At 36.7% G+C, this 27546-nt stretch overlaps 1 protein-coding gene across 3 annotated transcripts; it reads left to right on the forward strand.

The window, feature by feature from the left end:
- The first annotated feature begins 1886 nt into the window (after positions 1-1886).
- On the forward strand, positions 1887-24037 carry btc (betacellulin, epidermal growth factor family member). 3 transcript variants are annotated; one of them, XM_061876583.1, is made up of 5 exons: positions 1889-2131; positions 5639-5743; positions 13201-13321; positions 16322-16468; positions 19861-24037. In XM_061876583.1, exons 1-5 carry the CDS (start codon positions 2092-2094, stop codon positions 20003-20005), a joined length of 558 nt encoding a protein of 185 aa, XP_061732567.1. In that variant the 5' UTR covers positions 1889-2091; the 3' UTR covers positions 20006-24037. The 3 variants fall into 3 exon arrangements, with proteins under 3 accessions (XP_061732569.1, XP_061732567.1, XP_061732568.1); XM_061876584.1 differs by lacking the exon at positions 1889-2131 and adding an exon at positions 10930-11026; XM_061876585.1 differs by lacking the exon at positions 5639-5743 and having other exon boundaries at positions 1887-2131.
- The last annotated feature ends 3509 nt before the right edge of the window (positions 24038-27546 follow it).

Consider the following 27546-nt stretch of genomic DNA (forward strand, 5'->3'; position numbering starts at 1 on the left):
TCCTTTCTAATGACTTCAATTTTCTTACTAAAGAATTGCATAAAGTCATCAGCTGAGTGGGTTGAGCTACTGGAAGGGGTCCCTTGTTGGGTTAGCGATGCTACCGTACTAAACAAAAATTTAGGATCGTTTTTATTACGGTGGATGAGATTTGAGTAATATTTAGCTTTAGCTAAGGTAAGCATGCGTTTATAAGTTATTAAACCATCACTCCATGCTTGATGGTGCACCTCAAGTTTAGTCGTGCGCCATTTGCGTTCCAGCTTTCTACATAATAATTTCTGAGCTCTAGTTTCTTCTGTAAACCACGGGGTGCGCTTTTTTGGAGCCTTTTTTAACTTTAGCGGTGCTATGTTATCAATGGTTTCGCGCAGGGCGTCGTTAAAGTTGTTAGTGAGGTTATCAATAGAGCCCACATACTTTGGGAATGGTGCCATTACCGAGGGCAGTAGGTCAGCAAGATATATATATATATATATATATATATATATATATATATATATATATAGATATATATATATATATATATATATATATATATATATGCATACACATACATACATATATATAGTGCTTACTTGAAGAGAACTCTACACAATATGCCTGGACTGTAGCCTACAAGCATTAGTGGGCAATAAAACCCATCTTGAAGCTTGAGCTGATGCCAGCCCGTAAGTTGGCAACACTAATCCCCATGCCACATCTTCTTGTGTTCTGACGGACCATGTGCATATATGAGATAGTTTAAGAATCAGAGGTACAATGCCATCTACTGTTTAGAGTTGTAACAACAAGCTCCATTCACAGACAGACCCTTAATAAGGTGTTAAAATACATGTAAACCAGGGGTCGGGAATCTTTTTGGCTGAGAGAGCCATGAAAGCCAAATATTTCACAATGTATTTCCGTAAGAGCCATATAAAATTTTTCAACACTGAAGACAATTAAATTTGTGCATTTTTAAGTATGACCAACATTTGTAGAGTATAATAAGTCTCTTATTCTTTTTAACAACATTGTTATTATAAAAGTTAACCAATAATACTTCTTACCAATAATGCGACATCTTGAACAGGTGCGGTAGAAAACGGATGGTTGGATTAAATTGCATGAGAATGTTTTATAATTTGAACGTTATTTTTGAAACTGTGATTACCAGCGGAATTATTCATTACTCTATCGTGTTAAGCAATATGCAGCCATATGCAGTCATCTGGCTCTAGAGCCATAGGTTCCCTACCCCTGGTTTAAGCATTAGACACCTTCTTACCTGCACTCTGCCTCCCGCTGTTTCCCACATCTACAAAGCAATTAGCTACCGACTGCCACCTACTGATATGGAAGAGTATTACACGGTTACTCGGCATAGCTCGGTTGGTAGGGTGGCCGTGCTAGCAACCTGAGGGTTCCAGGTCCGATTCCCGCTTCCGCCATCCTAGTCACTGCCGTTGTGTCCTTGGGCAAGACACTTTACACACCTGCCCTCATTGCCACCCACACTGGTTTAAAGGTAACTTAGATATTGGGTGTCACTTTGTAAAGCGCTTTGAGTCACCAGAGAAAAGCGCTATATAAATATAATTATCTGAGAGCTGTATGTAGTCATCAAAAGAGCCACATCTGGCTCTAGAGCCATAGGTTCCCTAACCCTGATGTAAACACTGCATATTGTTGGACTAATACCTTTGGTATTTACAGATGAACAGGTTATATAAATTGTACAGTGTTATTACTTTTTCATGGTAGTTCTGCATTGGCTTTTCTTATTGGTGGATTTGTTGTCACCAAAAACGTGCACTTGTTCTTCCTGAATAGTTAGAATGTACTTTCATTCTTCTTTGAAGGTTGTGGGCGGGGAGATGCATTGGGTTTCAGTTCCCACCCCTCTTTCTATTCTCACTCTCTCACAAACGCACTTGTATGGAATTACCCTGACCAAGGCGGCCTGTGTCCTAGCGTCCTGCTCCTCGGCTTTGGCTTCCAGGAATCTCATTCCTCAATGAGGGGTAAAAGTGAGCACCGAGGGGGATCTTCGACACCTTTGTCCTCCATCTTTGAAAGGGTCGATGTGCACTTTTTGTGAGCGAGGACATGGCCAAGGTGTATAGACTCTATGCAGGAATAATAACAGGTAGGTTATGTCTTTATGCTGTGGTCCTTTACCATCACAAATACACTTACGTATCTTATAATACTTTCTTATAAGTTCATGTTTGTGGGCTTTTTTTTTTGTTTGGAAAAATTTCCTTGTTGTCCTGCGTTTTAGTCCACTTAGTAAATGTTTGAATGGCGCAAGCCGCCATAAAGCAGCTGTTCTCTGTAAACACTCACTTTCCTCTCGAGCATTTTTGACTTTCAACTCTTTTAAGAAGCGTTATTATTTGACATTCACTGAGTGGCGTTAATGACTCAGCACATTGTGACACAATGTCCAACAGGTGGAATGTGATAGAGCAGTGGTCACCAACCTTTTTGAAACCAAGAGCTACTTCTGGTACTGATTAATGCAAAGGGCTACCAGTTTGATACACACTTAAATAAATTACCAGAAATAACCAATTTGCTCATATTACCTTTAACTCTGTTATTATTGATAATTAATGATATTTATCTTTGTGGAAACACTGATCATCTTAATGATTTCTCACAATAAATATATATTTTTGAAGACATGTTTTAAATAGGTTAAAATCCAACAGGTGGAATGTGATAGAGCAGTGGTCACCAACCTTTTTGAAACCAAGAGCTACTTCTGGTACTGATTAATGCAAAGGGCTACCAGTTTGATACACACTTAAATAAATTGCCAGAAATAACCAATTTGCTCATATTACCTTTAACTCTGTTATTATTAATAATTAATGATATTTATCTTTGTGGAAACACTGATCATCTTAATGATTTCTCACAATAAATATATATTTTTGAAGATATGTTTTAAATAGGTTAAAATCCAATCTGCACTTTGTTAGAAAATATAACAAATTGGACCAAGCTATATTCCTAACACTGCGATGAAGTAGCGACTTGTCCAGGGTGTACCCCGCCTCCCGCCCGATTGTAGCTGAGATAGGCGCCAGCGCCCCCGCGACCTCAAAAGGGAATAAGCGGTAGAAAATGGATGGATGGATATATTTCTAACAAAGACAAATCATTGTTTCTCTAGATTTTCCAGAACAAACATTTTAAAAGAAATTCAAAAGACTTTGAAATTAGATTTAAATATGATTTTACAGATTTTCTACATTTGCTAGAATTATTTTTTTGAATTTTAATCATAATAAGTTTGAAGAAATATTTCACAAATATTCTTTTTGAAAAAAAAAGAAGCTAAAATGAAGAATTAAAATATTTCACAAATATTATTTTTGAAAAAACAGAAGCTAAAATGAAGAATTAAATCAAAATGTATTTATTATTCTTTACAATAAAAAAATGAATTTACTTGAACATTGATTTAAATTGTCAGGAAAGAAGAGGAAGGAATTTAAAAGGTAAAAAGGTATATGTGTTTAAAAATCCTAAAATCATTTTTAAAGTTGTATTTTTCCTCTAAAATTGTCTTTCTGAAAGTTATAAGAAGCAAAGTAAAAAAAAAAAAAGAATTTATTTAAACAAGTGAAGACCAAGTCTTTAAAATATTTTCTTGAATTTTCAAATTCTGTTTAAGTTTTGTCTCTCTTAGAATTAAAAATGTCGAGCAAAGCGAGACCAGCTTGCTAGTAAATGAATACAATTTAAAACATAGAGGCAGCTCACTGGTAAGTGCTGCTATTTGAGCTATTTTTAGAACAGGGCAGAGGGCTACTCATCTGGCCCTTACGGGCTACCTGGTGCCCGCGGGCACGGCGTTGGATACATGCTATAAAACGCTATGTCATCAAAAATATTATTGGTCATCCATCCATCCATTTTTTTACCGCTTGTCTCTCTCAATGTTCTCTGAAAATCGAAAATAAACAAACCCCCCTCCCCCCAAAATGATGGTTATAATGATCATTTTGTATAATATTATTAATAATAATAATGGATGAGATTTATATAGCGTTTTATCATTCACCATTTAATTCAAACACACATTTCCCTAACATTACTTGCTTACCTAAAATTACTTAACTTTTTTCAGTGAAAAAACATGCATACTTCATACATTTTTTATTATTTAACATTTTATTTAAAAAAAAACATGACACATTATCAAAGATTCGATTTGAATAAAAATTACACCTCTTGAATTATTACTTCAAATTGTCATTATAAATACGCATGATAAAATCATAAAAATATTTGTAAAAATATTTATACAAAAAAATCTAGAATATTACCTTATACAAATATAATTTTGAATAAAGATTTACTTATGATAATTTGTGAAATATTACTGTCATTAAGAATTTCACAAAAAATACGGAATTTACTATTAGTCAAAAAATGCACATAGGACAAAAGATCTAATATTGTTATTATATACAATTTCCATAAAAAATGTTAACTATGAATGAAAACCGTTATTTAACATTTCAACACCAAGTACAATATCAAAGACAATTATTATTATATAAAATTTCCATAAAATGTTTTAACTATGAATGAAAATCGTTATATAACATTTCAACACCAAGTACAATATCAAATACTATTATTATTTAACATTTTAATTGAAAATATACATATATATATATATATATATATATATATACATATGCATAATATAACCTTTTAATAAAAAATAGACATGATACATAAATATTAAATAATGTTAATTCACATTGTTATTACGTGCATATTAAAGATCATAGATATAATCCTATACAAATCAATTTAATCAAATAAATCATAAAAAAAAGGAAAACTGGTGTTTTATTATTTGCTATAATAAATTGTTAAAAATTACTTAACATAAAAAAAAAAAAAAAAATGAAATACAGCCGTGACAACATGGTCAAAAATTAAATTATTGACGTCAAGAAATACACATATGATAAATGATCAGATATTGTTATCATCATCTCATATTTTATTAAAAAATAAATATGATAAATTAACCAGGATCATTATTATTTAACATTTTAATAAAAGTATGCATTAAAAACATTATCAAAGACTATTATTATTGCTGTTTAACATTACAATACAAATTATTATAAAAAAAATTAAAAAATAAACCCAAGTAAAATGGTAAAAAATATTATTGAAGTTAAGAAATACACATATGATACATGGTTGGATATTATTATTTTTATCTAACAATTTACAGAAAATAAACCTTCAACCAAGATCATTTAGCTATTATTTAACATTTTAATAAAATGTACAAATGATGAATTGTCAAAAAATACGATGAATATTTGAAATAGTTGTAAAAAAAATCATGTCCAAATATCAATCAAAGATACAGAAATTCGTAATTACAATTTTTATAAAAAAATGCACCTTTTTAAAGACTGATTTTGAATACATATACACAATATTATTAGTATTAGTAGTAGTGCATGGACTAGTATTAGTCAAAATAATACATTTTAATACGGTAGATACACTACAATCTCAAATTATTGTTATCTTTTTTAAATTGTAAATAAAAAATGTGTACCAATGTTGATAGTAGATAACGTTGAATGTCTTTGTGTACCTGCAGCTCTCGCTTTATGTGAATACTCCACCGCCAATTGGAATATCACAGAGTCTGTTAATAAAACAGAGACCCCCTGTCATCGCCATGGCAACGGAGATAACTGCACAGGTAGGTTAGGAAAATTAAGTTAAAAAGGGAGGAGCATGGGGTGTTGATCCTCACTCTTGTCCCTTATGATAAAACATTTACACCCCCTAAATAATGTAAAGTATTCTTTATATTTATATGTTTTCCACTTAATTAAGTTATTGCTTACTGATATTATTAGGCCCTAATATGGATCAGTCATTGGCAACTATGTTGATTTCAAAAATAGTTGTATTTTGAGGATTTAAAAGTTGATTTTTGTCTTTAAAAACCCCAGGCTAAAACCAAGTACAACTAAGCTAAAATAACCCAAGCCAGGCCAAGTCAAGATAAACATGCATCTCCAAATTATGTGAGCTTTAGCTCTGTATCGAAGACCAGAAAAAAAGTTGACATGGTGGACACGCCAAAAGCAACACTACAATAGCATAAACATACTGTAGCTAATCCGAGCTAACATAAAACGAGCCAACCAGATACTTGCGAAGAATCAGAAAATGTACAAAGACTGACTTTATCCTTAAATAAAGTCACTACGTAAATACATATGTCAAAACATAATCGAAAACTAGGAAAAGCAATTTAGGTCGAACTTGCGTGTGAACGCTGAAATGTTGAGCCGAACTGAAATGCTAACAGTCAACACGCTAGCCAGGTAGCGCGAACAAAATATAAATAAATAAATAAATAAATGGGTTGTACTTGTATAGCGCTTTTCTACCTTCAAGGTACTCAAAGCGCTTTGACACTACTTCCACATTTACCCATTCACACACACATTCACACACTGATGGAGGGAGCTGCCATGCAAGGCGCCAACCAGCACCCATCAGGAGCAAGGGTGAAGTGTCTTGCTCAGGACACAACGGACGTGACGAGGTTGGTACTAGGTGGGAATTGAACCAGGGACGCTCGGGTTGCGCACGGTCACACATCCACTGCGCCACGCCGATTTTTAGGTGTAAATATTAATAATATGCTGAATATTGTACTTGTGCGGAACAGGAACAACACAACACAGCCAAGAGAGGGAGTACACAGACGCTACAATTACAAAATTAACAAAAAAACGTAGCATGCTAACATGCTAACTATTAACATGCATCAAGCAACAACATTTTGGACTCTGAGGTATCTACTTGCCCAAAAAGATAACATGCTAAAATAGATAGATACAGTGTCAGTGATATTTGTTGACGAACCCCAAGATGCAGAGACGGAGGCAGCCATAGAATATGAAGACATTTAATATAAATAATAGAACAAGAACAAATAAAAAGCACGCACGTGGGCGGATAAAAAACAAAAGGCCTTTAGCAGAGAAGCTAACAAGAAACAAAAAGGAACTTTAGCATGGAAGTTAGAGGATAACAAACAGAAAAACTGGAAATAGCTATGGCTAACAAAAACAGCTTACCGCTACGACGACCAGGACAAGATGTAGCACGACAGGTAATAGCTGAAATAATGCCAGACACGATAGGTAGCAAAGACACATGAGGCAACGACAATACAAATGACAATACAATGATCCAGCCACTGCCACAAGACAAAGGAGATACAAATAGGAGCCGGCTGATTGGCAACAGGTGTGGCCAGATGCCAATCAGCCGCAGCTGAAGGGGAACACAGCACTCAGGGAACAAGACAGGAAGCTGACAAAATAAGAGCACTAGACAGGAACTAAGGACAGGAAATAATAAACACACTGAGGAGGAACACAGCACTCAGGGAACAAGACAGGAAGCCGACAAATTAAGAGCACTTGACAGGAACTAAAAGACAGGAAATACTAAACACAGGAAACAGACAAATGCAGAGGAAAAAACTAAAACATAGACAAACTGTCAGGGGCAAGCCTGACATACAGTAGATAGTTAGTACTTTATTGATTCCTTCAGGAGAGTTCCTTCAGGAAAATAAAAAAATTAGCATGGTAACATATATGCTAATGCTCCCATGCTAGCAATTGACGGCGCATTTTGGAACAATTTAAGGCAGGGGTGTCAAAGTCAAGTCAATGATCGTTGGCCCCCGGGATAATATTCAATTAGTATTAGATTCGGCCCGCAGGCCACAGCTGCCTGCTGCTGTTTTGCACGCACCAATACTCCTTAAGTGTTGGCGCTAGTAATTTTCAAAAAAGGGTCCCAGGGACCCCATCAAGCATACAAATGGGTTCCCAGAGTACATTTTTGGGGCCCCACTTTTTTTTACAACCGTTTTAAAAACAAATGATAAATGTATGTATCATCCTGTTATATCTCAGATTCTATATTGTGTTTTGGAAAAAGGGAGGCAGCCATAGAATAATAATAATAATAATAAATAATAAACGTTACTTAATTCATAAAAAAAAAAAAAAATACAAAAGAAAACACATTTTTATGCAACCTTTATCCTTCATGGATCTAAACTTTACTGCTGATGGCAGTTTTTTTCTATATTTTTATTGTATTATTTTCAGAATGTGTTTATTTTATTTTTGGCAGAAGTAAAACAAGGAAAACAATCTGAAGTTGTCCTAATTCTTTTAGTTTTAATGCCATGATTTCAATAGTTCGGCCCGCGTGTGCTTCAACTTTTCCTCCATGCGGCCCCTGAGCTAAAAAAAGTTTGACATCCCTGATTCAAAGAAAAGTGTTACGGAAATATGGGAAAACCCATGTACAGCTAGCTGCGGCTGCAGACACTCTAAGCCGCGCCCACTTTAACTTTGAGTCACACCCATAAGCCCTTAAAGACGTGCTTACAGGTGTGACGACAACGGAAGTGAAGCTCGAGACACAATACATAACACGACGTAGCGTGTCTGCAGCTGCAGCTAGATCCTTCTCGAAAAAGCAGATAATTGTTATGCATAAGAAATAGATAAAATCTCCTAAATAATGTTTTGATGGTGGAATGGTTGAAATGGGTTGAAAAATGTGGGCGAGGAAAGAGGATATATAAAAAAATATATGTAATAATTACAATCTAATACATAGATTACAAAATACATGCCCAATAATGTCCCTGTAAACTTTGTAAATGGATGTTTGGCTCTCATTGTCTCATGTCTGCTAGAGCAAGAAGTTTTTCCTTTTCAAGCCAAAGGTAATCTCATGGAAAGTGCAATAAAGATAGCGGCGGCTTTTGTGTGCGTGGTGACTGTGTGTCAAGTTCCCGGTAACGACTTCGGGTCTGATTGGATGTGTTTTAGAGGAGATGTTTGACTAAGTAAATTAAACGGAATGACGCCACGCTTCATGCCATACAGCAGGCTTCCCCCTCATGTGCGGATCAACTTACAAGCTATTTATAGGCCAGCTTATAAATCAAAGGAGGCCTGCTGACAGTGACTAATACATACCTCTTTTTCATCGTTATTAATGGTGGAAAAAAGAACTACACTTCCTTCGAGCAGATTTCGAGACTAGGTAACAATCAATCAGGAAGGAAAAGGTAGTATAAAATGAATGAATTAGTCGTATCATGAAGTAGGGCTGGGCGATATGGCCTTTTTTTAATATCTTGATATTTTTAGGCCATGTCACGATACACAATATATATCTGGATATTTTGCCTTAGCCTTGAATGAACACTTGATGCATATAATCACAGCAGTATGATGATTCTATGTGTCTACATTAAAGGGGAACATTATCACAATTTCAAAAGGGTTAAAAACAATAAAAATCAGTTCCCTGTGGCTTGTTGTATTCTTTGAAGTTTTTTTCAAAAGTTTACCGGTCCCGGAATATCCCTAAAAAAAGGTTTAAAGTGCCTTTTTTTCGCTTTCCGCGAAGACACTATCCATTTTCCTGTGACGTCACACAGTGCTGCCAATGTAAACAAACAATGGCGAATAGCACAGCAAGATATAGCGACATTAGCTCAGATTCAGACTCGGATTTCAGCGGCTTAAGCGATTCAACAGATTACGCATGTTTTGAAACGAATGGTTGGAGTATGAAAGTATTGAAGAAGAAACTGAAGCTATTGAGCGAATAGCTATTGACGCTATTCATAGCCATAGCATGGCCGAATAGCTGCGTTAGCATCGCCAGTAAAATGTCTGGACCAAACGATTAGGACTTTCGCATCTTGTGACACTGGAGCAACTTAAATCCGTTGATTGGCAAGTGTTTTTTTTCGCATTAAATGTGGGTGGAAGGAAACGTAATATAGTTGCAAATGCATCTGCAGGTTATCCATACATCTCTGTGCCATGTCTGCTTTAGCACCACCGGTAAATAGCATGTTAGCATCGATTAGCATAGCATGTTAGCATCGATTAGCTGGCAGTCACCCCGCGACCAAATATGTCTGATTAGCACATAAGTCAACAACATCAACAAAACTCACCTTTGTGATTTCGTTAACTTTATCGTTGCAAATGCAGCTGCAGGTTATCCATACATCTCTGTGCCATGTCTGTCATCGCCGGTAAAATGTGGAGACCTTCCGACACATTCAATGGGGGTCTGGCGGCAGATTTCTTGCCACTTTCGCATCTTCGGGCCAGTGGTGCAACTTGAATCCCTCCCTGTTAGTGTTGTTACACCCTCCGACAACACACAGACGAGGCATGATGTCTCCAAGGTTCCAAAAAATAGTCGAAAAAACGGAAAATAACAGAGCTGAGACCCGGTGTTTGCAGTGTGTTGAAAATGAAAATGGCGGCTGTATTACTTCGGTGACGTCACGTTCTGACGTCATCGCCAAAAGAGCCATAAACAGCAAGGCGTTTAATTCGCCAAAATTCACCCATTTAGAGTTCGGAAATCGGTTAAAAAAATATGTGGTCTTTTTTCTGCACCATCAAGTTATGTATTGACGCTTACATAGGTCTGGTGATAATATTCCCCTTTAAAACATTCTTCTTCATACTGCATTAATATATGCTCATTTTAAACTTTCATGCAGGGAGGGAAATGAATTTACCAAAGGTGTATTTATTAAACAGTTATTAAGCAGTGGCACAAGCATTCATGTTATTTCCAAAACAGAAAGTGCGAGATTTTCCGAGACATTTAAAACCAACTATGAGTACACTTTTGTGCATGATGTCACCAAGATGACATATAAAAACAACACTAAATAAAAGTGTACTTTTTGTACAGAACGCCAGTACAATAGTTTAAAACAAATAAAGTGCACTTTTGTGCATGATGTCCTGCGGACGTTATCTCTTTCTGTTGTTGACTTGTATTTTTTTCATACAGTGTTGATCTGGAAATAGTTGCTTCGGCATTTCGTGAGTGTGGCACCGACCGGAGATGTTGACATGCAGAGTTTCAAGCACTCTTCATTCTCTAGCAGGTGACTTTTCAAATGATGCTACATTAGCAGTGCTGCTACTTTTTGTATCAACGCTTTTGCCGCATAAATGTTAAACATATTCCCGCTTGAAGCCAAACCACTGCCGGACGATGGACCGATATAAATTGTTCGAAATAAACTCAAACTCAACTCAACTCTTTGCCCCGCGAGAGTGTGTGACGTTGCACACGTGACGTGTAATAAGGTGCGCTTGTTTAAGTCTCTGTGAGGAGAGAGAAGAAAGAGCGAGAAGAGCCTGTAGTGTAATGCCTGCAGCTAAAAGCAACTGCGTGAGAATGTATACTCGAATATCACGATATAGTCTTTTTCTATATTGCACAGAGACAAATGCGCGATATATCAAGTATATCGATATATCGCCCAGCCCTATCTTAAAGCAATTGAAGCAAAATGGAGTGCAGTACTTGGCTGCAACCAGCAGAAGAGCGGTTTATTTTCTCTCGACTAGTTTGCTGTCTGAAGAAGTCCACACAACGTCAAAGTTGAGCGATTAAAAATTCTAAACAATGTTCTTTGCCATTCCAACAGGAGTTCTGAACATTTATATGAGGTTCCTCGTTGCATTAAAAATAATAGGTGAAATATACTAATGAATTGTCATTATTACTTTTTATTATTGTTATACATCTTCATTAGCAATTAAGGATATTTTGTCAAATGTCCAACTTCAACTATTTTACCTTGGACTTGCTCACAAATTAAGGTATTGACCGAAATATAGGACATCATAGGGCTGGGCGATATATCGATATACTGGATATATCGCGAGTTTGTCTCTGTGCGATATAGAAAATTACTATATCGTGATATTCGAGTATACGTTTTCACACAGTTGCTTTTAGCTGCGGGCATTACACTGCAGGTGTTTTATCATTCTTTCTTGTCTCTCCTTCTCACAGACAGCAAGCGCACCTTCTTACACACGTCACATACTTATACGCCCTCGCGGAGCAGAGAGGTAGCTGCATGGGTAACGTTAGCTGTATTGCGCTTGGTAACACGAGAGAAAGAAGGTGCAAATCTGGTAACAATTGAAGGAATAATTAATTCCCAAGAAAAATAGCAGGGGATCCATCGTCTGGCGGTGGTTTGGCTTCAAGTGGGAATATGTCGAACAGACAACCGTCATTTGTCAAGTGTGGGCCAAAAGCGTTGCTACCAAAAGTAGCATTACTGCTAATATGTAGTATCATTTGAAAAGTCACTTGCTCGAGAGTGAAGAGTGCTTACTCGGCATGTCAACATCTCCAGTCGGTGCCACACGCCCACACCATCAAAATGCCGAGGCAAACATTTCCAGATCAACATCGTATGAAAAAATAGTCAACAACAAAAGAAGATAACGTCCGCAGGAACTCACCACATAGCGAAGGACGAACACTATTTGATTTCTTACTATACAGCTCATTTTAATTTGACACTTATTGAAATATCTTGTGTGACATCATGCACAAATATGCACTTTATTTGTTTTAAACTATTGTATTGGCGTTCTGTACAAAGAGTGCACTTTAATTTAGTGTCTTTTTGATGTCATCTTAGTGACATCATGCACAAAAGTGCACTCATAGCTTGTTTTAAAATGTCTGATAATCTTGCACTTTCTGTTTTGAAATTTTTGTGCCACTGCTTAATAGCTGTTTAATAAATACACTTTTGGTTAATTGACTTAGTTGTGATTTCCCTCTCTGCATGAAAGTTTAAAAGTAGCATATATTAATGCAGTATGAAGAAGAATGTTTTAATGTAGACACATAGACTCATCATACTTCTGTGATTAGATGCATCAAGTGTTCATTCAAGGCTAAGGCAAAATATGGAGATATATATCGTGTATCGCGATATGGCCTAATAATATCGAGATGTTCGAAATAAACACAAACTCAACTCAACTCAACTTATATTAAAAAAAGCCCATATCACCCAGCCCTAGGATATCATTTTGTCCTTGGAACAAAATATGAATAAGATAAGTCGTCTTCTATCTGGGGAATAGGAATTTATCCATAGTAAAAACTATTTCAATTTTAAAAAATGTAAATTTTTTAAAGTTTTTTAAATAAATGTTTGGTTTTTTTTGGTGTAAATTTTGCCCGTGGAAAAAAAAAGTGAGTATTTTTGAGAAATTTTTAAACAAATATGTTTGTCTCCAGCGCCCACTTTAGATACGGGAGAGTGGAATGACCATTTCTCCAAATGTCCAGAAGAACTCCACCACTACTGCATCCACGGGGCGTGTCGCTATATCAAAGACCAGAAGACGCCCTCTTGCAGGTGAGTCGTTTCTAATAAGACACAGTCAGACAAAAGTGACTTTTAAAACATTTGAAAAAAAATTAATTAGAGGTCTTTTATTTGTTGTTGGTTTTAAATTTTTGTAGGATTCTTCTCTCATTTTAATCATTGTGGGATTTGACCGAGGCTTAAAATTTGTATTACTTTTTAACAAAGTTTTACAACAACCAGGAAGTAGTCTGGTATTGGAAAAACAGATCAAACCAAAAGTTCCCCAGACAAAACAATCTTAAATATCATGGACACATCAACATTGAAGTTAGTAGAAAAAAAATATCGTGAAGTTATTTATTCAAGATTTGGTATCAATCGTTATTTAATCATTTGTTATTAGCCTGAATACGCAAAATCTATGTAACTGATTTCTACGAAGAAATGTGGATGGCTAGTGCATACATAACTGCAGCACTGCTATTTTAACTAACAAATATATAAACTGAGGCTGTCGAGTGATTATTTTTTTAAACAGACGTTCTTGAACTGTGATTAATCATGATTAATCACAGGTTACTATTTGCTTGCATAAGTAACATTTACTTAAAAAAAATACCTCAATATTTGGACACAATCATACAGATGCAATTTTGTAGTCATACAGGAACATTTTTTTTTTTATGTTTTACTGAACTGCAAGTTATTGATTTGCTCAAAACTTGGTGACAGTTAGTATAGTTAGAATTAAGTGCACATTTTGAAATTATTTGCAATACTATAGCAAACAAAGTACACATGTACAGTATAAAATTACACATTGTAATGAACACACCCAAAAACAACTTTACATAATGCACCATTAACATCTGCATTTTTCATAATCCATGGTCGGTATCATGTTTTGGTTAGTTATGTTCTGTTAGTATTGGACTCCCTTAGTTCCTGTTGTCTGCACTTCTGAGTTTATTTTGGTCATCATGGGGATTCATTGGGTTAATTTGCCTCTGGTTAGTGGTCCCACGCTCAGCTGCTGTCAACCACTAATCAGAGAGCTATTTATTCACCTTGCTCGCCAGGCTCAGGCTGGCGTCATTTTGTCATGACGTGGTTTGCGCAGCTTACTGCGGGGTTTGTTCTCGCAAAATGCAGACCGACTATTCCGGACAAAGAGTGCAAGTAAGAACATTATTTAATTCGCAAAAATCATAGGAGTACAACAAAACGAAGGCACAATGTGCAGATCGCACTTAGCAGGAAACATAGAACTGTGGACATGGAACACTCAAGAAACTGTGGCATGAAATAAACAAGTAGGTTGCATGAAGCAAACAATGACATGTATATATATATATATATATATATATATGTATATATATATATATATATATATATATATATATATATATATATATATATATATATATATATATATATATATATATATATACATACAGTATATACAGTATATATATATATATATATATATATATATATACATACAGTATATACAGTATATATATATATATATATATATATATATATATATATATATATATATATGTAAACTTTGATTAATTGATTGATTGATCATTAATATTTGGTTGATGTTCAGGTCACAAAATGTAAATGAAGCTTCATTGTTAACCACTTTGTACTTGCTATATATTACGAATTATAATGCATAAAAGTAAGAAAAAACATATGTGTACTTGTCTTACATAGGGATTGTGAATGAAAGGCAAAATTCCCCCCAAAAAGTGCAGTTCCCCTTTAACTTTTGGTGTGGTTACAGGAAGTTTTTTTTTAAAAAGAATTATAAAAATCAAATATCTTTTAAAAACCTTTCCACAAAACCTTGTCGACGGATAGGACATCAATGAAGGAACCACATCTTATTTTTGGTGTGATACACAGATTTTTTGGGGGGGGCGGTATAGCTCGGTTGGTAGAATGCAACTTCAGGGTTGCAGGTTCGATCCCCACTTCCGCCATCCTTGTCACTGCTGTTGTGTCCGTAGGCAAGACGCTTTACCCACCTGCTCCCAGTCCCACCCACGCTGGTTTAAATGTAACTTAGATATTGGGTTTCACTATGTAAAGCACTTTGAGTCACTTGAGAAAAGCGCTATATAAATGTAATTCACTTCACTTTTGTCTCGATTTTTCGGAAATGCAGCAACCCGATATTTTTTGTTCACTTTTTCACAAAGCTTTGCTGATGAGTGGTGCATGTATCAAAAAACAACCTCTTATATTTTGGTTCGTTACAGGAAGTATTAAAATGTTTTCTTCTTTTAATTTTTTGTAAACATGACAATCCGATAATTTTTTCACTTTTCTTAGTTTTTTTTTCTTTTCTTACCATTTGAGTCTTATTTAGTAGTTAAAATGACATTAACAGAAAACAATTTTGTAGGAGACTATGGTACGGGTATGACCCTACATACATGGACTGATAATTGCTCTACTAACATACAGACTGATGATAAAGCACAAATTTAAACTTTAGAGTTTGGAGCAAATATACATTAAGTTAAAGTCAAAGTACCAATGTTTGACACACACACACTAGGTGTGGCGAAAATATTCTCTGCATTTGACCCATCACCCTTGAACACCCACTGGGAGGAGAGGGGAGCAGTGAGCAGCAGCGTTGGCCGCGCCCGGGAATCATTGTTGGTGATTTAACCCCCAATTCCAACCCTTGATGCTGAGTGCCAAGCAGGGAGGTAATGGGTCCCATTTTTATAGTCTTGGTATGACTCGGCCGGGGTTTGAATTCACGACCTACCGATCTCAGGGCGGACACTCTAACCACTAGGCCACTGAGTAGCCTTGTTGTCCTTAATTGCAGTTTATTGGTTTGTTCGTGTGTAGGCCAAAATGACAAAAAACATTCCTGTCAAACTTTATGGGTTAATTTTTTTATCTTTTCTTAGTTATTTTTGTTTTTGCGTTTGTGTCAGAAAATCTGTCTCATCTTGACATTGATGTCATTACACTATTCCTGCAGTACCTTCCAAGTGTCCTGTGTTTCTAAAACAGGTGTCAGAGTGGTTACGTTGGCTCCAGGTGTGAGTACATCGACCTGGACTGGCAGATAGGAGAAAGGCGGCAAATAATCATCATCAGCGTCATTGCGGCACTCGTGCTCCTCATTTTCCTCATCTTGTTCTTCTTCATCTGTTCACAGTGAGTCATTTGTCTAAAAAAAATGGAAGAAATGGTTAGCTGATCTATGACACTGGTCCTGTGCTACTGCTCAGGTTGGATTCTTTGGTTGTCGCCGTCTATTTTATGGGCAACATTTTATGAGACCCGAAACTACCACTCCCTGTAGCACCTGCTTCATCTGCCTTTTTATTACCGCCCCTAAAGATGGAATGTGAAAATGTTGTGTTGTGATTGTAGTAGGGCTGGGCGATATGGCCTTTTTTTTAATATCTTAATATTTTTAGGCCATATCACGATACACGATATACAGTATATCTCCATGTTTTGCCTTAGCCTTGGATGAACACTTGATGCATATAATCACAGCAGTATGATGATTCTATGTGTTTACATTAACACATTCTTGTTCATTTTATGCTAATTTTAAACTTTCATGCAGAGAAGGAAACCACAAATAAGTCAATTTATCCACACTGTATTTATTAAACAGTTATTAAGAAGTGGCACAAACATTCATGTCATTTCAAAACAGAGAGTGAAAGTTTGTCAGAGACATTTTAAGACAAGCTATGAGTGCACGTTTGTACATGATGTCACTAAGATGACATATCTAAACACTAAATTAAAGTGCACTTTTTATACAGAACGCCACTACAATAGTTTAAAACAACTAAAGTGCACTTTTGTGCATGATGTCACAAGATATTTCAATAAGTGTCAAATAAAAATGAGCTGCAAAATAGGAAATCAAATAGTGTGGTAGGTTCCTGCGGACGTTATCACATTCTGTTGTTGACTATTTGTTTCATACGGTGTTGATCTGGAAATGGTTGCCTCGGCATTTTGTTGGTGTGGCACCGAACGGAGATGTTGACATGGAATTTCAAGCATTCTTCATTCTCTAGCGGGTGACTTTTCAAATGATGCTACATATTAGCAGTAATGCTACTTTTTGTAGCAACGCTTTTGCCCCAAACTTGACGAATTACGGTTGTCTGTTTGACATATTCCCACTTGAAGCCAAACCACCGCCAGACGATTGACCCCCTGCTGTTTTTCTTGGGAATGAATTCTTCATTCATTTGATACCAGATTTGCACCTTCTTTTTCTCGTATTACCGCTCGCACCACAGCTAACGTTACCCATGCCGCTACCTCTCTGCTCAGCGAGGGGGTATACGTATGTGACTTATCTAAGAAGGTGCGCTTGTTTAATGTCTCTGTGAGAAGCAGAGACAACAAAGAGTGATAAAAGCCTGTAATGTAATGCCCGCAGCTAAAAGCAACTGCGTGAGAACGTATACTCGAATATCACAATATAGTCATTTTCTATACCGCACAGAGACAAACCCGCGATATATCGAGTATATCGATATATCGATTATATCGATATATCGCCCAGCCCTAGATTGAAGTGTGTTGGTTAGTCAAGAACACACACAATCAGTCCTTTCAGGATTTCGCAAGATTTTTGCGGGGGCCCTTTATGCCTGAAAAGTTGCAATGCTCCGGGGTTTGTTTTTGTCAATAACATTGAATCAATATGTGATTTTGTGAATTTGTTATGAATCTTTTAAATATTCCTGGTAACCTTAACTTAAAAAAAGCACAGGATTTTAACACAAATTGAAGAAAATACTGCATTGATATTTTGCTAATTTTATGCCACACAGATTTAAAAGTAAACAGCACATTGTTAGAGCTCATTGTCAAATTACTGTACAGTTTTGTTTTACAAACCCCAAAACCAGTGAAGTTGACACATTGTGTAAATCGAAAATAAAAACAGTTTACAATGATTTGGAAATCCTTTTCAACCTATATCCAATTAAATAGACTCCAAATACAAGATACTTAACGTTCAAACTGGAAAACTTTGATTTTTTTTTGTGCAAATATTAGCGCATTTGGAATTTGATTCCTGCAACGTGTTTTAAAAAAGCTGGCACGAGTGGCAAAAAGACTGAGAAAGCTGAAGAATGCTAATCAAACACTTATTTGGAACATCCCACAGGTGAACAGGCTAATTGGGAACAGGTGGGTGCCATGATTGGGTATAAAAGCATCTTCCATGAAATGCTCAGTCATTCACAAACAAGGATGAGGCGAGGGTCACCAATTTGCTCACAAATGCGTGAACAAATTGTCGAACAGTTTAAGAACCACATTTTTCAACGAGCTATTGCAAGGAATTTAGGGATTTCACCATTTACGGTCCGTAATATCATCAAAAGGTTTGGCCTAGCACGTAAGCTGCTAGGCCAAAAAAAAACATTGAATGCCCGTCACCTTCGATCCCTTAAGCGGATCTGCATCAAAAAGCGACATTGGTGTGTAAAGGATATCACCACATGGGCTCAGGAACACTTCAGAAAACCACTGTCAGTAACTACAGTTCTTCGCTACATGTGAAAGTGCAAGTTAAAACTGTTCTATGCAAAGCAAAAGCCACTTATCAACAACACCCAGAAACACCGCCGACTTCGCTGGACCCAAGCTCATCTAAGATGGACTAATGCAAAGTGGAAAAGTGTTGTGTGGTCTGACAAGTCCACATTTAAAATTGTTTTTGGAAACTGGATGTTGTGTCCTCCGGAGCTAAGATGAAAAGAACCATCCGGATTGTTATAGGCGCAAAGTTCAAAAGCCATCATCTGTGATGATATGGGGGTGTAATACTGCCCAAGGCATGGGTAACTTCCACATCTGTAAAGGCACCATTAATGCTGAAAGGTACATACAGGTTTTGGAGCAACATATGTTGCCATCCAAGCAACGTTATCATGGACGCCCCTGCTTATTTCAGCAAGACAATGCCAAGCCATGTGTTGCAACAGCGTGGCTTCATAGTAAAATAGTGCAGGTACCTGTAGTCCACACCTGTGTCCCATTGAAAAGGGGTGGCGCAATATGAAGCCTAAAATACCACAACGGAGACCCCGGACTGTTGAACAACGTAAGCTGTACATCAAGTAAGAATGGTAAAGAATTCCACCTGAAAAGCTTCAAAAATTGGTCTCCTCAGTTCCCAAACGTTTACTGAGTGTTGTTAAAAGTAAAAGTCATGTAACACTGGTAAAAATGCCCCTGTGCCAACTTTTTTGCAATATTGCCATTAAATTTTAAGTCATTGATTATTTGCAAAAAAAATATATATATGTTTCTCATTTCCAACATTAAATATTTTGTTTTTGCAGTCTATTCAATTGATTATGAGTTGAATAGGATTTGCAAATCGCTTTTTACAGTTTACACAAGTAGCCAACTTCACTGGTTTTGGGTTTTGTATGACCAATATTAGTAATGATTAATTATACGTACAGAAAGAAACACCACCAAAAGCTTCTTGATTGTTGGCTGTCTGCTCTGTCCTATGAAACGATAATGTATACTTATTGTTCCTATATCAGTCGCAGGTCCAGATTGTGCCGGAAGAAGGGACGACAGACGGAGGAATCAAGGAACGGGACCGAGAAGCTCCATATGATGGACACCAGTGGACACACCTTAGCACCAGACCCAGTGGAACCTCTAAATAACAACAATGATGTATGAGATGAGAGCGGTTGTCCGGCTGTCTATATTCAGTTTGGAACATTGTCCTTAGGATGCACAAGGACAACAAAGGACCGTATCTCTCTGGGCTGGTCAGGGATGTGTCCTCCAGAGTCTGTCCAAGATGGATGTCATGAGGCTGCAACCGCGAAGAAGCAGGAGACACTTTGTTGGATTTACCCTAAAGACAAGCTGGATACAAACATTCAGCGGGTGTATTCTTTTATTCCCTTGCCGAGGAGCAAGAGGCGGTCGCAGCCGTTGAAGAGCTGCCAACTGCTGTGGGCTAAACAAATACAATGTTGCTGTGATGGGAGAAGCTGCAGCACAGGTGGCAGCTGGTGATAACAGTTGCTTAGGTTACTTGACATTGTATTGTATACAAATACTTTATATTTGGTTTAAATCAACACTTAGCATCAGTTCATTTTTGAGCCATAAAACTTGCACATGTCCTGTACTAAGACATGTTTCTAGTCAATGTTAGCAATACAAAGAGCAAATCTACCGTATATTTTGGATTATAAGTCGCTGCGGAGTATAAGTCGCACAGGACGAAAATGCATAATAAAGAAAGAAAAAACATACGTCGCACTGGAGTATAATTCGCATTTTTGGGGGAAATGTATTTGATAAAATCTAACACCAAGAATAGACATTTGAAAGGAGATTTAAAATAAATAAAGAATAGTGAACAACAGGCTGAATAAGTGTACGTTATATGAGGCATAAATAACCAACTGAGAAGGTGCCTGGTATGTTAACCTAACATATTATGGTAAGAGTCATTCTAATAACTATAACATATAGAACATGCTATACGTTTACCAAACAATCTGTCCCTCCTAATCGATAAATCCCATGAAAAATTCTTCCTCGATGTCGCTTCTAAACAACTCTGCATACATTGAAGGTATGCGGCTCTTCCTCTTGTCGTTTTCTGCTACATATTTCACTACATCCAGCTTGTAATCTGCAGTACATTATTTCCTTTTCCATGCCATTTTTGTTCAGCCCTTCTCAGTTTTTATAAGTTACCGCCAACGATGAAATGATCCATTTTAATAGCTACGGCAGTAGCATATAGCATATAGCAGTTAGCATTCCATAACCCACAATGCACTTCTGCCATGACCCTCTCCCACCGAATTCTTTTTGGTTGACGTGTGTGTGACGATTGCTGACATTTTCTTTGTCTCTTCCGCGAATAAGATAAATAATATTATTTGATATTTTACGGTAATGTGTTAATAATTTCACACATAAGTCGCTCTGGAGTATATGTCGCACCCCCGACCAAACTATGAAAAAAACTGCGATTTATAGTCCAAAAAATACGGTAATCCCAAATCCTAAATCAAAGAACAAACCCTGACCTGAGTTCTGAAACCCTAAACCCCTAACGCTAATAACCACATGGCAGGGCAGGGTGATATGGCCTTTTATTAATATCTCGATATTTTTAGGCCACATCACGATACACGATATATATCTCCATATTTTGCCTTAGCCTTGAATGAACACTTGATACATATAATCACAGCAGTATGATGATTCTGTTGCTACATTAAAACATTCTTCTTCATACCGCATTAATATATGCTCCTTTTAAACTTCCATGCAGAGAAGGAAATCACAACTAAGTCAATTGACCAAAAGTGTATTTACTAAACAGTTATTAAGCAGTTGCACAGACATTCATGTCATTTCCAAAACAGAAAGTGCAAGATTATCAGAGACATTTTAAAACAAACTATTACTGCACTTTTGTGCATGATGTCACTAAGATGACGTATCAAAACAACACTAAATTAAAGTGTACTTTTTGTACAGAACGCCACTACAATAATTAAAAACAAATAAAGTGCACTTTTGTGCATGATGTCATTTAGATGACTTACCAAAACAACACTAAATTAAACTACTTTTTGTACAGAACGCCACTACAATAGTTAAATACAAATAAAGTACACTTTTGTGCATGTCACACAAGATATTTCAATAACTGTCAAATAAAAGTTAGCTGCATAACAGGAAATCAAATAGTGTATGTCCTTCGCTATGTGGTAGGTTCCAGTGGACGTTATCTCCTGTTGTTGATTTTTTTTTCATACGCTGTTGATCTGGAAATAGTTGCTTCGGCCTTTTCTCGGTGTGGCACAGGCCGGATATGTTGACATGCAGAGTTTCAAGCACTCCTCATTCTCTAGCGGGTGACTTTTCAAATGATGCTACATTAGCAGTGCTGCTACTTTATGTAGCAACGCTTTTGCCGCATAAATGTTGAACATATTCCCGCTTGAAGCCAAACCACCGCCAGATGTGCTGTTTTTCTTGGGAATTTATTCTTCCTCCATTTCTTACCAGATTCGCACCTTCTCTTTCTCGTATTACCACTCGCACCATACTGTCACCATCACAGCTGACGTTACCATGTCGCTACAAGTCTGCTCTGCGGGAGCGTGTGACCTTGCACAAGTGACGTATGTAAGAAGGTGCGCTTGTTTTACGTCTCTGTGAGAAGGAGAGACAAGAAAGACTGGGAAACGCATGCAGTGTAATGACCGCACCTAAAATCAACTGCGTGAGAACGTATATTCGAAAATCACGATTGTCTATATCGCACAGAGACAAACCCGCGATATATCGAGTTTATCGAGTATATCGATATATCGCCCAGCCCTACCACATGGTACACAATCCTTAAACCTAAGGGCAAGCATTTAACCAAATGTATGTACCCGTTTTCAAACTATCTGCATTACCCAATGTCCTATTTTTAATCGCTTTTGCCAATCAATTACCATGGACAATAGAGTGCACATAAATATAAGCTACACTTACTTACTTCTTGGACAATTTCCAAGTCTAAAAGCCACACAGGCGACATACTGTAGCCTACTGGTAAAGCCATTGAGCTCTCTACGTCCTTCTCCTTCCCCCTGCACACTGAATATCCTGAAGTTGCCTCCTTTGGCCTTCCATTAGTGGTGGTAGAGTTCTTGCGGCCATTTCCGTTTCTATTTTCAATGGCCAGGTTGACCATCTTCGGCTTTGGGGGTCTGCGTCTTCTGCATTTCATTGTTTCTCTCCCTGACGATGGTGAGTCCATAACGCACTACAGTAAATGGCTGACTGAATGATTGTGTGAGTGTGATTCATTTAATGTGAAACAGTTTCTTTAGTCCACCATGACCCGTTTGGCAATTTAATCGGTGTAATGTGACAAAGCTAAATTTATTGGTAGAATGAAAGGCTTGTGAACTCGAAATATCCACAAAATAGCTGCAACGTTATATAAAGCACAGTTGAAAGTGTGGAAAATAAGTAGCGGCTTATAAACTTACGGTAGATAGGGTTAACATCATTTCCTGTACGTTAGGATTGATCCTAAACCCAAACCCAATAGCTAACCCTGACTACTAACACTAAACTTGAACCCAACCTGTCATCAGTTATTCGATTATTTGTCATCCAATTTCTACAATGTCGGTTGTTTTTGGTGAACAAAAGAATTTGCACCCCTAAATCTAACTTGAACCCTCAGTTGTCTACAACTGTTTGGATCATCTATTGTCCTATCAGATGTTTATTTTAGATGTACTTAGTTCTGATGTTAGGTGAGCGAAGGAAGTTAATGGTACCCTTCTGGCTCACGGTTCTTACAGTTTTTACTTACCCTCGTATCTAATCAAATTGGTGTGCTCAATTTGTTTACCTTCACAAGCAACCTATCGGTAAATAGGAAAGGACAGCGTTTGAGACTCCGAACTTGAAGAAGTACGCACAAAGGAGGGTTTGTACCTGAATATATTTGAGAGCTAGGCAACGTCCGAGTGGAACAACCGAGCCAGTGTGGAGTAGAGGGAGAGTGGTCTAATGTTTGCATGGCTCACTGAATATGTTAAAAGAGAAAAGTTAATGAAGTCTGTTCACTTATTTAAGACTCACATGTTTGCATTACAGTGGTTTGCTGTTTGTATTTACAGTATATGAAGACTCACAATATCAACCATAAAACTATTTCAGCTACGCATGTGCTATCTTTGTTGTATTACTGTTATTATTTTTCAAGAGACTGATGAATACCATTAGTTGGTTTCAGTGCTGTGTTGGTATGTGGTAATATTACCAAGTGCATCTGACAGGGTAATGTCACACGAGTCGACACATTTCTGCACTGATGGTGTGAAAACTGTACAGTATTTAGCCCTGAGTAGGATAAAAAAAAATATGTTAAGATTTTAATAAAACAGATACACAATATTATATGAATAAACACTTCCAAACTGATTATATCCATCTGTGTTAAAATAATAATAATATTTATAATGACAATACATGTATGTAGATGATTTATCTACAGACTAGGTCAGGGGTTGGGAACCTTTTTGGCTAAGAGAGCCATACAAGCCAAATATTTTAAAAAGTATTTCCGTGAGAGCCATATAATACTTTTTTTAAGAATGAATACAACTAAATGAGTACATTTTTAAGTAAGACCAACATTTTTAGAGTATAATAAGTCTCTTGTTCTTTTTAATAACATTGTTATTCTGAAGCTAACCAACAAATAAATGAATGCGACTTCTTGAACAGGTGCGGTAGAAAACGGATGGATGGATTAAAAGACATGAGAATGTTTTATATTTTGAACGTTATTTTTGACACTGTGATTACGAGCGGAATTATTCATTACTTATCGTATTAAGCAATGTCAGCTAAGATTTATCTGAGAGCCAGACGCAGTCATCAAAAGAGCCACATCTGGCTCTAGAGCCATGGGTTCCCTACCCCTGGCCTAGGTTGTCCCGATAACAATATCTTGGTACCGGTACTAAAATGTATTTCGATACTTTTCAGTACTTTTTGATATTTTTCTAAATAAAGGGGACTGCCAAAAAATTGCATTATTTGCTTTATTTTAACAAAAACCGGTACCGGTAATAAAATGTATTTCGATACTTTTTGGTACTTTTCTAAATAAAGGGGACCGCAAAAAAATGGTATTATTTGCTTTATTTTAACAAAAAAAAATCTTATTGTACAGTAAACATATGTTTCTTATTGCATATTTGTTTTTAAACAAAATAGTGAACATACAAGACACCTTTTCTTTTATTAGTAATTAATTAAGCAAAGACTCCTAATTTAGCTGCTGATGTATGCAGTAACATATTGTGTTTGATTGATTGATTGAGAAGTTTATTGACATTATAAAGTGTCATTTGTCATAGTATTATTTTGTCAAAATGATTAAGGACGAATGGTAGAAAATGAATAATTGTCTAGTTGTTCATTTACTGTTAATATCTGCTTACTTCCTCTTTTACCGTGCTCCATCTTTTCTGTTAAAAAATCTAATAATCACTGTTGTTTGGATGCTTTCCATTAGTTTCGGATGATACCACCAATTTGGGTATCAATCCGATACCAAGTAGTTACAGGATCATACATTGGTCATATTCAAAGTCCTCATGTGTCCAGGGACGTATTTCCTGAGTTTATAAACAAAATATACATTTTACAAAAGCTAAAAAAGAGTTTGTGAAGCTAAAAAATATTGATGTAATCAGTATCGACTAGATATGCACCTTTACTTGGTATCATTACACTCGATGTCAGGTGTAGATCCACCCATGGTATTCGTTTACATTGTGACGCCGGTAAGCTACGGTGTGTAGTGTACCGGGGGTGGGGGGAGGGGGCACCGGTACTTTTTAGAGGCGGTATAGTACCGAATATGATTCATTAGTATCGCGGTCCTATAATAATTCCCGTGCTCTGTACAACCCTAGTTTGGTCATGTTTGGCCTCAAACAAAAAACATACTAAAACAAACAAAAAAGCATTTCCCCCGTCTTTTTCTATTTTTAATCATTTTTTTAAAAAAAATGCTCCAAGAAGCCACTAGGGTGACACTAAAGCAGTGTTTTTCAATCTTTTTTGAGCCAAGGCACAATTTTTTAAATTGTAAAAATCCGGAGGTACGCCACCAGTAGAAAACATTGAAAAATGAAACTCAGCAGTCGATATTGATAGTAAAACGTCGTTGTCGCAATTGTGTGTAGTGTTTTAGTTCTTGTCTTGCGCTCTTATTTTTGTGGCTTTTTCCTTTTTTTTTTTTTTTTTTTTTTTTTTTTTCCTGTAGCAGTTTCATGTCTTTCTTTGAGCAATATTCCCTGAACCTGCCTTGTTTTAGCAATCAAGAATATTGAAGTTGTGCGTACGCTATCCTACTTGGTATCATTACAGTGGATGTCAGGTGGAGATTCACCCATGGTTTGTTTACATTGTAATGCCGGTGAGCTATGGTGTGTAGTTTACCAGGGGTTTGGGGGGACCAGTACTTTTTAGAGGCGGTATAGTTCCGAATATAATTAATTAGTATCGCAGTACTATACTAACCCTATGTACAGTACATAAAAACATCTTTATAAAAATTTGAAACTGATTAATTTCATGTTTTTCCTTCTTTACATTTTTCATTTATTTATTTTTTTTAACCCTGTGGGGCATATATGATTACACAGAAGCAGAGTGGGGCCAGGACAAAAAAGTCCTCACGGAATTAGTATTACGTTTATATATACATATACATATAGTTCAAGGGTGGACCCCGAGATGCAGAGAATGGAGGCAAGGTTAGCGATAGTGACAAAATAAAATATTTAATAAGTCAAAATGGTAACTAAGGAAGATGGGGCAAACGTGCACACCATGGGTAATATAACAAAGGTAGTCTCTCTCAGAGGCTGGCAGGGAAAAGGCCAGGACGCACACAGCATGGCAAAACTAGTCCTCAAAACAAGGAGGCTAGAAAAAACAAAAACACAACGAGGTCAAAATACACGAATATACGAGAGCAACATACCAGGAGAGCTGAATACGAGAAGAACATGTCAGAGTGGAGTTCAGGAACAATAGTCGGCAGGGACCAGCTGGCGGTGAAGCGCTTAAATACTACCGGGACGTGATTGGCAGCAGGTGTGCCTAGTTGAGGGCAAATACCAGATGAGGAGGCAGGGAGAATACAACACACACAACAATTAGGAGTGTATAAAAAATTATTGTTCCATCCATCCATCCATTTTCTACCGCTTATTCTCTTTTGGGGTTGCGGGGGGCGCTGGCGCCTATCTCAGCTACAATCGGGCGGAAGGCGGGGTACACCCTGGACAAGTCGCCACCTCATCACAGGGCCAACACAGATAGACAGACAACATTCACACTCACATTCACACACTAGGGCCAATTTAGTGTTGCCAATCAACCTATCCCCAGGTGCATGTCTTTGGGGATACGTCAACAAAAAATAATTGTTGACGTGTCAAAATAATTTGAAATAAAACATATTAAAATTGATCATGGGGAAAAAAACAACTCCCAGGGGAAACAAATTCCATGCATAATAACACGACCAAACTTCTGACCATAAATAGAGCATATATTTAACAAAAATCACAAAAAAATGGCTTCAATATACTCCAAAATGTAAAAAACTATTTTTTTGGTTAACTCCAATATATTAAAAGTTTACA

This window comes from Nerophis ophidion, linkage group LG17, assembly GCF_033978795.1.
Source record: "Nerophis ophidion isolate RoL-2023_Sa linkage group LG17, RoL_Noph_v1.0, whole genome shotgun sequence".
NCBI lineage: Eukaryota > Metazoa > Chordata > Actinopteri > Syngnathiformes > Syngnathidae > Nerophis > Nerophis ophidion.